Genomic DNA, 12,400 nt, shown 5'->3' with positions numbered 1-12,400 from the left:
AGCAGGAATTCTCCTTGTCCTTTGGGATCCTATGTGCTGGCTTCTGTCTTGGATATTCTGGGAAGATGATATGCATTTCTGCTAGAATTCTCTTAAAACAAAATGAATGCTGAAGTTCATTTAACTCTTAATGCTCTGCGGGCTGTGTCTGCAATACATCTGCAGATGCTTTTTTTTTTCCCCAAATTTTGAGTTGTTCCCTTCCCCTCCCCGTGCAAAGAGTCTTTGAAATTATGACTGCATGGATTGCATGCAGGAACTTTTTGAGTCTTCTAAGATTAGATTTCATATCTGAGCTTTCCCAAAACTATATTGCCCCAAAGCTGATTATAGTCATGTGTGGTACAAGCTGATATGTCACCAGCATTTCTCTGCTTTGTGAGAGCTAATTAAATGGAGTGTTTTTGCTATGAAGAATGAGAAATTGATTTACTTGCTAATGGCAACTTCAGTATTTGTACATTTTTAGCTCTATTACTATTTTGAGGACTTTGTGAAAGGCTTTATGATGGGCACAGTTACGAAATAGTGGTGTGTGATATTGCAACAGTAGTTAAGGTTGAGCAGCTTACACAGAAAACAGTGAATTTGTTTTTTAAAACTCAAACATTTAAAATGAACAACAGTAATATGGATAATTTTAAAATACTTTTGTGTAACTTTGAGGGTAACATGATGTTAGGGAAAGCAGGATTCCTTAAACATATGTATCACCTTTGATCATACTAGTCTAATGAGAATTAAATTTCAAAAACAGTTACTGCAGTTGTTAATCTTCCTTACAAAATTGGCTTTGAAACAGTTTATTCAGTAGTCTCTGCAGGCTGATACTGATGCCGAAAAGCTGTAGGTAAGGGAGACCTAAACACACAGTAAATTTTCCAGAATTCATGATGTGCTACAGTACCCAAGCCTGGTGCATTTGAAATCTTTTGCCAGCATGAATCAGCATGTAATGTTAGCACTTTGCAAACCTCTCCCACCTCAAGTTCAATATGTGCTGTATCAAAAGCTGAGACTTGTACGTCATGTACTGAAAGGAAGTCTTCAGCAGCTAATCTGTGCATGGTGGGGGGAGGAGGAGAGTGTGTAGGTATTTTATGAAGTATATGCAAACTGAAATTAGTAACAGACAGTCCCATCAGTATTTGTTGCTACAAGACCTATTTGCCATGTTACCTGCATCATAATTTCTGGGTTGACTGACACAGATCAATAATCTTTTCATTTTTCTCTTAAACTCTTTTGACGGGGCAACAAACTGTAAGGCTGGAGCTCCAGCTGGCAACTTAATCCACACAGGGAAGCCTTTCAACCAGCCAGATAGATGTGTTCTCTGGGATTCAGGTTTGTTCCTTTGATCCCAGAGACAAATAATTCAGTAACACAGTATGTGGGAATTGGATAATAATACTTCGTAAAGCAAGTGTCAGCAAAATTAAATTTTTCTACATTTTCTTGGTAGAGTAATGATATGGTACAGTAATGAGCTATTGGGAAGAAATAGCTGATGATGTAAATGATTTGTGTCCAGAGATTAACCAAGTACGTTTGAAGGCATTAAGAATACACATAAACAGCTGAAACTGTGTTTTGATTTGCTTCCGATGCTTACATTTTTGTGCAACATAATATACAGTAGAAGAAAGTGTTTAATTTTAGTCTTAATTTTCTTCTAGAATAATGTATTTTCTGGTAGTGGAATGACAAGGAGGAACACTTATGTTTGTGAACGTTCTTCAGATCGCTATTCTGCAATACAGAATGGGAAGGACAACAGGTATTCAACTTTTCTGGATTATTATTTTGGGTACAGGAACTGAGGCATAGAAGCATCAGGTTATGCAGTTAATCAATACCATTATGAAGCATGGTGTGAAATACGTAAAGTCCGACTGTATGTTTTCATCTCGTCTTCCACTGCAGTTTGTATGTTTGTGATAAAATTTATAACTAAATGTGTAGACCTGCTTTTGCCTCTTTATGGAATCACATTTATTACTAAGGGTTGTTTTCCAACACAGAGTAAACTATGCTCACAACTAAGTAGGCAATTCTGCTTTGGAGACCTTCAGATGGATCGCCCTAACGGTGTAGCCTGATCCTTTTTCATGTCTCCCAGTAATCACTGAAAAAGTTGAAATTGTTAAGACTTGCTGATCCTTTTTTTTATATGACTTTTTGGCCTAAATAATATTTTAGTAGTGATAGTAACCAATTGTATCTGTATGTGGTATAATAATTACACTCAGCTTAGTACGTTTGGTTAAATACTAATGTTTTTAACACTGCCACAATTACTGGGTTTTTTTTTTTTCAAAATATGTTCTTTGTTCATCCTTGGTGTTAGTTAACCCCTGTATCTGACTGAAAAATAAAACATTGGCTTTAATGGAGAGTAATAAAAACTGGATTTTTTTTTGTTTGGGGTTTTTTTGGTTTGTTTTTTTTTTTTTTAGATTAAAGCAGTAGACCTTAGTCTGATTTGGTTTTTAAGTTATTTAAATAAAACAGTTAAGGTAAAATGAACCATAAAATCCCTAGCATGCAATAACATAATCTAGTAAACTAGTTTGGTTTTGTTTTCTGTCTTAGTGTTTGAATTTTTTAATGATGCATTTCATTTTGGAAATAAAAAAAGTAGAGGGCTGTTGATCTACAGTAAAACTATGAGCTATGGAACATGTAAAGTACAGCTGTTTGAAGTGCTTTAAGGAGGTATGTTAAAAAGCAGAAAACTGATTTTCAGTATTTAATTAATTTCAAATTATTAGATGGGTGCTTTCAAAAGTGTCTTTCCAAATTTTTGTGTGTAGTTTAAAAGGTTTGAACAAAGATTGTAACAATCCTTTTTCAAAAAGAAAAACGATAACACAGTTTTTAGATTTAGGGTTAAAATATATACAAAAATATTTTTTTCTGATCTCACAAAGATTGATAAAGTTTTTCTTTCAATAGATTTAATACCAGAAACACTACAATGAGGAGGGATTTTATTTCAAAGTTTTTCATTTTACAGTTTATATTTCATTTTTTTCTGTAGTATTGAAAAGACAGATGACTCTTAATCCCTATTCCTTTTCATGAGTGCAATGAATATGCTCAGCTCTTTGAGCATATTCTGAAAAATGAAGGAGAAGAATTTTCTTTTGAGTTATATATTTGCATTTCCTACAAAACAGTTTGTTGCAGTTGAATTTGGATTTGATGTTGCTGAACATCTTGTGTCATCGCATTATTTATCCGAAATCTTTACCTCTTTGTTACAGATATTTAGCTTTGGGACTGTTGTTGCTAGTACATTATTAATGTAATTTCATTTATGCTTGTTAGAGGCAAAGCTGTAGTTTCGCTTAAGTCATTTGACTCTTGTTTTAAAAATTAATAATACAGTAGTTTTGCCACTACTTTCATCTCTCCCTTGCCACTTAGGCAAAGCAGAAATAAAAGTACCGGTAGTAAGAACTGTATTTTGCAAGGGTTGGCTCAGCCTAGCAGTGGCTGGGATAGTCCAGAGGTGAAGTACAACTTGGTCCTTCCAAAAGACAGTCACTTCCAACTGATAATGTGGCAACAGTTGCAAATGTTTCAAGTGTGAGGTGTTTGAGTTTTAACTGAAAATAAAGGTATTCACCTTACAGAAGGAGAGTCTATTTAATCAATCTAGTTAAGTCTTTTGCAAATTTCTTTTTCAGTTTGTTTTTTACCATTTGCATGTATTCTTTGTTACTGTGGATAATGTGTGTGTAAGCTTTAGTCTTGGGAGGAATGAAGAGGCCTAATTTAACATATATGGTGATTTGATTTATGGATGAACATAATTTTCTCAGAATTCTGTATACTTTAGCTGACTAAGGCAACCTGGTCGCTCAGTCTTCTGGTTATTTAAACAGCACTTGCTATGTTGTAAAAGAAGAAAGTAGTTGTTGTTTTCCCTGTTTTCTATGGGTTTTTACATTAAGCTTCCTTTTCCCTTTCCATTTGTCCATCCCACCTGCCTTGCTGCCATGGTAAAAGCCTAACAGAAATGTCTGCAAGTAGCACATCTTCTGCAGGCTCAGCAGTGGCTTCTGCTGTATCAACACGGCCTCGACATCAAAAGTCTATGTCTGCCTCTGGTCATCCTATAAAAGTTACACTGCCAACCATCAAAGATGGCACTGAAGCTTACCGACCGAGGTAATAAATTGATTATTATTTCTTTAATGCTATGCACTTTAAAAATGTTGTTGTTCAGTTCATTATATACTTCGGTATGTTTGTAATCTATTCAAAACTGTCATGTTGCATTCTCTTTCGGAACAGTAGTTTACTCAAGTAGTGTGGGTATTACAGATGATTTAAGCCTGATTTTGTTCATCACACATGTTTGCATACAGTTAAAGAAGTTCCTTGACTGCCTCCCTCTGGAAGCTTCTGGAAAACTTAAGTAGTTAAAAACTTAACTAATTTAGACAGGACCATACAACACAGACCACCATAAATTCAAATGAAATACTGAAGTGTTAACCTCTTGTTTTTGTAGATTCTTAGGCTCATTTCTGTCTAAAAGCATCATAATGTAGTTGCTCTTGCTGTTACTGCACAAATAGCTTTATACGTTTATTTGTGCCAGATGATTACTTCGTAAGAAATACCTGTTAAGTTTTTGGAGTGCTGGTGTGTTAAAGGCTTTGCTGAATGTATTTTTCCAGAAGAGGGCTGGGAACACTTTCAGATCTTACTACAGACTTTTCTACCTTTTTCCTTTGTCCTGTTATCTCTGTATAGTTTTTTAAACTGCTCTTACTACTTGAGATAATTTGGTTTTACAATGAAAGTATTTTTTTATTATTTCTAAGTATGAATCATAAAAGCAAATCAGTAGCAGATTCAGGTTAAAAAAAGAACCAAGAACAGGGGTTTTTTCCTATCTTTGAGAAATGGTTGTCATGTAGGAGGGTTTCTAGCACAGTCTTTCTCTTTATTTATGCTTCTGTTTTCCCAGCAGTGCAACTCAAAGAGTGCCTGCTGCTTCCCCGTCTGCTCATAGTATTAGCACTACCACTCCAGACCGAACCCGCTTTCCTCGGGGGAGTTCAAGTCGAAGCACTTTCCATGGTGAGCAGCTAAGGGAGCGGCGTAATGCCACTTACAATGGACCGCCCGCCTCACCATCACATGAAACCGGTGCTTTTGCACATGCTAGAAGAGGGACATCAACTGGTATAATAAGCAAGATAACTTCCAAGTTTGTTCGCAGGTTAGTACCTCGATTTTTAAGAGAAAAAAAAAGCCCAGCCTATAACTAGGGCCATAATTGCAAAGTCATTGAGAATTTCCAGTTTACATCTGAACTAAATGTAAATTTTAGTTAGAATGCTGCTTGTTTTGTGTGTTCCTTCCAGAACTTGCCTTATTTTACTTCTCTGTGTATATTGTAACGATTATGTTTGACCAGGTATTCTGCTGCTTTACTGTAAAGGAGCAAGAGAACACTACTCAAAGTTTTGCTCATGCTTTACAGCTAAAATACAAAGATGCTACAGTTAAGTTAAAATCAAATGTTTAAGCAGTGACTTAAAAATGAGTCATTTAATGTTAACAATATTTTACTTTTTTTAACTGGGTGCAGTTTGTTGCAAGGGCTATATATACAATGATTTTATTACTGTGCTTAGTAGAGGGAATAGGTATTAACAAATTATTTTAGGGAATTTTAAAATCTGAGTAGATAAGAAGCTTAAAAGCAGGCAGAAGTCTGGATGTCTGGAAATACTAATGTTTCAGTATCATACAGCCTCTCATGTCATGTTACCAGCTTCTTCAAGTGTAAGTTCACAATTCTCAAAGAAGAAAATCCACACATCCTGGACTTGCATTCATGCCTGTGATGATGCTAGCAGTAATAACACTGAGGAGAGGTGCTGGGAATGATTTTCAAATACACTGTTTAATATCAAGTGGCTGTTGGCTTAGCAGGCACAACAGCTTTCCCAAAAGGGGACTTAATTTTCAGTTTGCTTCTTTCTAAGAGTGATTTACCTGTAATTCTTAAGCCCACTTATGGATGTGTCCATACTGCAGTATTGTGAGTTTTACAACAGAATTACTTCTTGCAAACCTTTATTTTCTTTGCACAATCATACTGTTATGTATTGAATTCTATCATTTGTGTGTAACAAAAAAAGGGTTGGCAGTAAATTAAGGTAGTAGTTGCAAATTTGTAAGTAAAATATCATGAATTGTGTAAGGTGATATTACAAGGGAAAAGAGAAAGCTAGAAATGCAGTGATGTTACTCATAAAATTGATTTAACCTGGTGAGCTGATAGTGTGTCAGAATATGTCTTAAGTACTATTTCCTATAATGACCTAAAATAAAAAAAAGGATGTGAATGATTTTCTTTTTTCAGAAACCTGAAGATACAGGACTATGATCCTCCATTATTGGTATCTCCAGCACTTACATAGTTGGGTTTTTAAAAGGAAAAAAACAGTTTACAGCAAAGTTAGTCAACTTCTAGTGTCAGTGTAGATTTCCAAATGGGAAGAAAGGTATTTTCTGTTAAGTAACTAACCAATTTCAAGAGCACAGGCTGGTTTTTTGCATTATAGCTCATTGTTATTTGCAAGGAATGGTATCTTGAATTTTTTTGAAGAGTCAGATCAAAGAATTAATATTTTTGTTAAACTACAATATTAAAATAAAATTATAAACTATGTATTTAGAATTAACATACTGTAAATTAACATCTCTTATCTTTACTATAGAACATCTTTATACAATTTCCTATTATGTTTTGTACTGCTAAGAATACATTTTCTTATAGTGAAGGCCTTGTAGGGTTTTTGTATGTTTTGTAGCTGATGGTGGTGGGGTGTTTTGTTGTGGTTTTTATTTTTTTAAATGTTGGGTTGTTTGAGACTTAGAGGCTGGCATTACAGGTTCAGGGTGGGGTTTTGCTGTTCTTTTAGTTGGAGCACATAACTGCATGCCTTTTAACTTCTGTACTGTTCAGGAAATAATGGTTTAAAGCATACTTTGATTAGAAGGTGTCATGAAAGACTTTTTTTACTATTTTTTTGGCAAAGGTAAATGCCTTTTCTGGTAAGTATATAAAATGCATAATGAGACTGCTTAATGAATAGCATATTGAAGTATTTTGCATCAATGGTTTATGTCAAATGATATTTCTCTGATGTTAGTTGCTAAAGTATTTGTGATTTGAAGGTATTAAATAATTAGCTAATTGAAATTGGGTGCTAAAATGTTTGTACAGCAGCACTAGGAATGTACCTAGGTGGCTTATACAACCTATGGATATTTTTCCAGTTCCTTCAGACTAAAAAGGCATAATACAAAACAGTTCCTTGATAATGTACAGCTCTAATTCAACAAGATTAAAAATAGATGTTTAACTTCAAGCTTACCAGTAATCTTACCAAAGTCAATGTAACAGCTGATTTGCTTAAAGTTAAGCAGATGTTGAAGTAACCTTTCTGAACTGGGTTCCAAACATTTGGTCTTGCAAACTCTTAGGCACATCTTATCTTTAATTATTTGAGTGTGCTTAAGCATGGGTGTGTACCTAAGTGCTTTCAGGACTGAGGTCTAAAGGCCTGGCCCAGAAGGCTGCAGAGTGGAGCCCCCCTGGACCACCTTGATCGACTGCTCCTCCGTGCTTGCTGGAATTACATGTGGCCATTGCTCTGTCTGCAGTAGGTTGAGAACAACGTGCTAATTTTGCCATCAGTTTAAAAAAAAAAAAAAATTAAACAATTCTACATCAGACCTGAAAAGTTAAGGTATCATAAAGGGAAATTAAAATTAAAGCTGTGAAAAAGTACTATGAAACAGTATTAGGCTTGACATTATTATACTGATTTTTTTTTTGTTCAGTAGCTATTTAACATTGTTCTAGATGTAGGTTTTCTTAACTTTTATTTTTCACCTTTATCATTGAATCTCAACCTTAACTTTGTTTTGAGGGATCCAAGTGAAGGCGAAGCCAGTGGCAGAACTGACACCTCAAGGTGAGGAGTCACTATTAATACTTCGCTCCTAGGTCTTTCGCATCAAGGTTTAAGTGATTTCTTAAAGGTTTTTAATCAGGATGTAAAATAGAATAGTGCTTAAGTAATCTGCATTTCAAAAATGTTTTTTTGGGGCGGGAGGGGGTTTTGGTGAGGTCCTTTATCCCTCATTTTTGCTTTCTTGCGAAGTATTTAATATAAAACTTTATTTAAGCATATTCCTTTAAATAATGAAGCCCCTCGTAGGAGTTAACCGATCATGTAGGCACTTAAAATAATGTTTTATCTTATAAATACTTAACGGTGTTTACTTTTGGTTTCAGTGGAAAATGTAGTATACCTTGTGTGTGCCTGTGTGTATATATGTATATAGTAAACTTTTACTATAGTTACGTAGTGTGTTCATTACTAAAGCTGCTGTTTGCCAGAAGTAAACGCCTTACAGTCCCTGAGAAATGAATGTCACTTTACACTGAGAATCCAAGTAAGTGACATTCAGACAAAAAGGGTGGTGACTGCTAAATATTGAATTTGTATGGCAACGACTGTACACAAATCTTACAGACGCTCCGCTAGCAATAAAGCATTCCTTCATATGCTCATTTTCCAGTATATCTGCTCTTTTGCCATGTTTCAGCATTTGGTTCTGCATTTTTGGTGTGCTTAGCACAGTGCATAACTCCTTTTTATGCTCTCTAATGAACAGGCATTGTAGTTTGCATTCCTAACTGGTCAGTTACAGAAAGTATCAACTTAGTTTTCCAAACAGAAAGCCTTTATTTTTAAAAAAGCAGCACCTTCTTAACAGGATACATTGTATAACACACGATGCATTTTATCTACCTTAGCCCTTTTCATAAATAGCTGTCGAATTGTTGACATGGAAAGGGAAAAGAGATTAATCAAATATTCAAATGAAATGAAGGGTGAGGTTGCTTTTAGCTTTTGCTTTCATTCTCTAGCTTCCTCTACTTTTTGTCATCCTACAGTGTCTGTTTTGGGCTAAAAGTTGTTTGAGATCTTATCCCTGCCATGCTCCATCCCTTAATATCAACGTGGTTCTCTGGGGATCACACGGAAAGTTAAATTAAAATTAAAAATGCTTGTTTTGACTCCTCTCTGAATAGTGACAGTTTATAGATTATCAAAATGAGAACAGCACCTTTCCCCAGTGACAGATGGGGAGGCATCAGGCATCTTAAGTACCTGGGACAAGAACAGAAATAGGTGGCTATGGAATTATGTTAGAATAATTAGTGCTGTTTCTCAAAATGTTTTCTACAATGGAATAAGTAATCTGTTCGGTGCCACTGTTTTTTCTGTGAAAAAGCTGTTGGCTGTGTACTCAACTGGTTGACAAACAAGCTGTTTACAACCAAATTACAGCGCAAAATTCTGCTTCATCGGTTAAAATAAAGCACGTTATTATAAGGTCTTTTTACACAGAGAGAGGTCAAACATACATAAATGCAAAAAGGGGGAATGGTGGAAAAGAGGGGAGGGAATGAACTGAAGACTTGTGAATCGCAGGGTGGGGTTTCTTCCTCTGCTGCTTTTACAATATGATTTATGCTTCAGGATTGTGTCCCTCAACTTCAGTTTTGTTGGTGTATGGCATGCTCCAGATCATGAAATCAGCAGAATTTCAGTCATGCTTTTACATAGATTCCACTTTCTTTGGAGCATTATGGAATAATGTGTGTCTGCTGCAGTTACCATTGCACATGTCATCAGAACGTTTTAGAGCAGGGGTTTCCAAACTTGCTTTGCTTGTGTGCCACTACTGGGAGCTGCTGCCAGCACTGGTGCAGCTCCCAGTGTTGTGTGGAAGCACATATGCCTGCAGGAGATGGTGCACGACTGTTCCAACAGAGTCCAACTCTGAATTAGCTTTCGTGTGACTGGTGGAGTGTCAATCGCAGTTTAGAAACCCCTGTTCAAGAACTGTGTTTCTCTTCTATCTCTTGGCTATGCTGCTTTTATTTCTGACTGTTCTGTACGTCACTTCTTCCAGGAGTGCTTCTGGGGAGCCAAAAGACAGAGAGAAGGAGGATAGTAAAGATTCGAAGCCACGGTCCTTGCGGTTCACGTGGAGTATGAAGACCACTAGTTCTATGGACCCGAACGATATGATGAGAGAGATTCGGAAAGTGTTAGACGCTAATAACTGTGATTACGAACAGAAAGAGAGGTTTTTGCTCTTCTGTGTTCATGGTGATGCACGACAAGATAGCCTTGTTCAGTGGGAGATGGAAGTGTGCAAGCTGCCACGACTGTCACTCAATGGAGTACGTTTCAAGAGAATATCTGGGACTTCTATCGCATTTAAGAACATTGCATCCAAGATAGCAAACGAGCTTAAGCTGTAAAGAGAACCTAAATTTTTTGGGATCAGGGAAGATTCATACATGATCTACACTTTGAATGTACTGGTTATGCCTAATGTGATTGGCCTGTGAAATTCCCCATGTAGAAATTGCCCTTATTGCAATAAGGTTATACATAGTTATTCAGAATTGTAAAGTTAAATCCAGTATGACCTATATTAAATAACTGTAGCTAAAGAAGTTATGTTCACATGTACAGGTAAGTATACAGAGCATTCTGTTCATTTTATGTTCATAGAGTTGTATAATAAAAAGATGACTGCTTAAATTCAGATCTTGTATAGTTGTCTAGATTTCTGCACAGAAATGTATGTTTGATGCTTTCAGTTGGAAAAGTTCTTCCCTATCATTTACATTTTTGGTGGTTTTTATAAGTCTTACCTCTATCATGCGTTTTTTAAAAAACTTGTGTCCTGAGTCAAATGCACAAAAATAGTTTTCACAACTGTAGCATGACCATTTTTAATTATTTAAAGATTGTTCATGATTTGAACCAAAAGTCGATGAATAATTGGCTTTTGTTCTACACGAGACTGTTCCTGCTTATCTTTGGCTCTTATGCTTGTTATTGGACAGTGTTTGATTTAGTTGGGGGGGAAAAAAAATACAAACATGTTTACAGTGTTGGCACTTACAGTTTAAAAACTTTGTTCTGCCTTGGGCCAGCTCAGAGCTGTGGGGGAACAGAAAACCAGGCGTAAGTGATGTTCTGTCTGCAAATTACAGTGCTTACTCCCATGGGCCATTAACAAATGTAGCACCAAAACGGAGAACCATAATTTCATTTGAGTATCATGGTGTAAAATATCACTCATTTGCTGCCTTCAGAATACTATAAATTCCATTTTATGGAAATATATTAATATTGGGACTGTTTAATAGCACAAGATAATCTGAAGTATTGACCAATTGTGTAAGTTAATAATACCACCTCAGGAATTAGCTTGGCTTTTGGAACATGTGCCCCCAAAGAGTACATGCAATTCCACGTAATATTTTACAGCTAAACATACATTGTTTATAATGATAAATTGTTGATTTATGCTTTTGTGGTTGTACAGTTTGTTCCCATGTAACCTGTTTGTGTTTAATATTTTACCAGATTTCTTGTATTTATTCCACATCATTATGCCTGTAATGTGCAGCTTTGTAATGAGGCACTTGCCTACAGAAAAGAAAAAAAACAAACCACATTTTTTTTCCTTCATAATTAATGATTATAAACTATGTAAAACCACTAGTACTGGTACATTTTAATACTTGTTATTTTGTACTGAATTAACCATAGAGGTTGGTTGTGCAATGTTATTTAATGTCGTAATTACTGTAATATCAACATTATGGGCCCCATCTGCACACTCTTGTGAAGAATAGAAAGTTCATTAAGAAATTGTCACTTTAAAAAATAAAAATTAAAAAAAAAAAGCTGTGGTAAACTCTGTAACCCTAAGTTAGAAGGCTGTAAGTGTAGTAAATGTGCCATTCTCTAATGGCTTCTTGACCGAGATGGACTTTACATACTGTACTGTGATGTAGCTTTCCTATGTAACAGTTATGTTCGGAAATGGACGTGTATTGTTGCCTTAGAAAAAGGGTGGTGTTTGGAAAGAAAGAACTGTAGCCCCTTTTCTTTTTTATCTGATGTTCATTGAAACAAAATCTGAAACAAGTCATCTTGATTCACTGGTGCACTCTATTAAAACTTACTTGAACAGTTCTCATACTAAAATACTTGTTGTTTGCCCTTTATAAAAGCACTACTGCAGGTAGCAAAATAGTCTCAAAGTGTACAGACTTCGTCTTCTACGTGGCATGAATTCAGGATGAGCGTTGCATGGGTTCTGTGGTCCTGCCTTGTCCAGAATGTATCGGTGCTTTAGCACTTCTTTGAAATGAATGTCCAGGAGCTTTTCCAGAAATTCACCAAAAATCAGCCACAGGAGGGGTTTGTGTGTCTGCTCAATTTACCCGTAAATGCCCATGAATGTTCAGTTGTCC

The 12,400-nt window shown here is 35.8% G+C and overlaps 1 protein-coding gene across 2 annotated transcripts in view; it reads left to right on the top strand.

The window, feature by feature from the left end:
* MARK1 (MAP/microtubule affinity-regulating kinase 1) overlaps nucleotides 1-10,988 on the top strand; it is a 27,239-nt gene extending 16,251 nt beyond the window's left edge. The window contains exons 11-15 of one of the 2 annotated variants that reach the window (XM_010292663.1): nucleotides 1,680-1,780; nucleotides 4,018-4,179; nucleotides 4,991-5,242; nucleotides 7,971-8,015; nucleotides 10,030-10,988. In XM_010292663.1, coding sequence (XP_010290965.1) covers nucleotides 1,680-1,780; nucleotides 4,018-4,179; nucleotides 4,991-5,242; nucleotides 7,971-8,015; nucleotides 10,030-10,384 — 915 coding nt within the window. In that variant the 3' untranslated portion in view covers nucleotides 10,385-10,988. Of the gene's footprint in view, nucleotides 1-1,679; nucleotides 1,781-4,017; nucleotides 4,180-4,987; nucleotides 5,243-7,970; nucleotides 8,016-10,029 lie in introns of both variants that reach the window. The other variant, XM_010292664.1, reaches the window with a different exon arrangement.
* The last annotated feature ends 1,412 nt before the right edge of the window (nucleotides 10,989-12,400 follow it).

Source organism: Phaethon lepturus, unplaced genomic scaffold (genome assembly GCF_000687285.1).
Source record: "Phaethon lepturus isolate BGI_N335 unplaced genomic scaffold, ASM68728v1 scaffold16298, whole genome shotgun sequence".
NCBI lineage: Eukaryota > Metazoa > Chordata > Aves > Phaethontiformes > Phaethontidae > Phaethon > Phaethon lepturus.
This window is presented reverse-complemented; position numbering and strand designations above follow the sequence as displayed.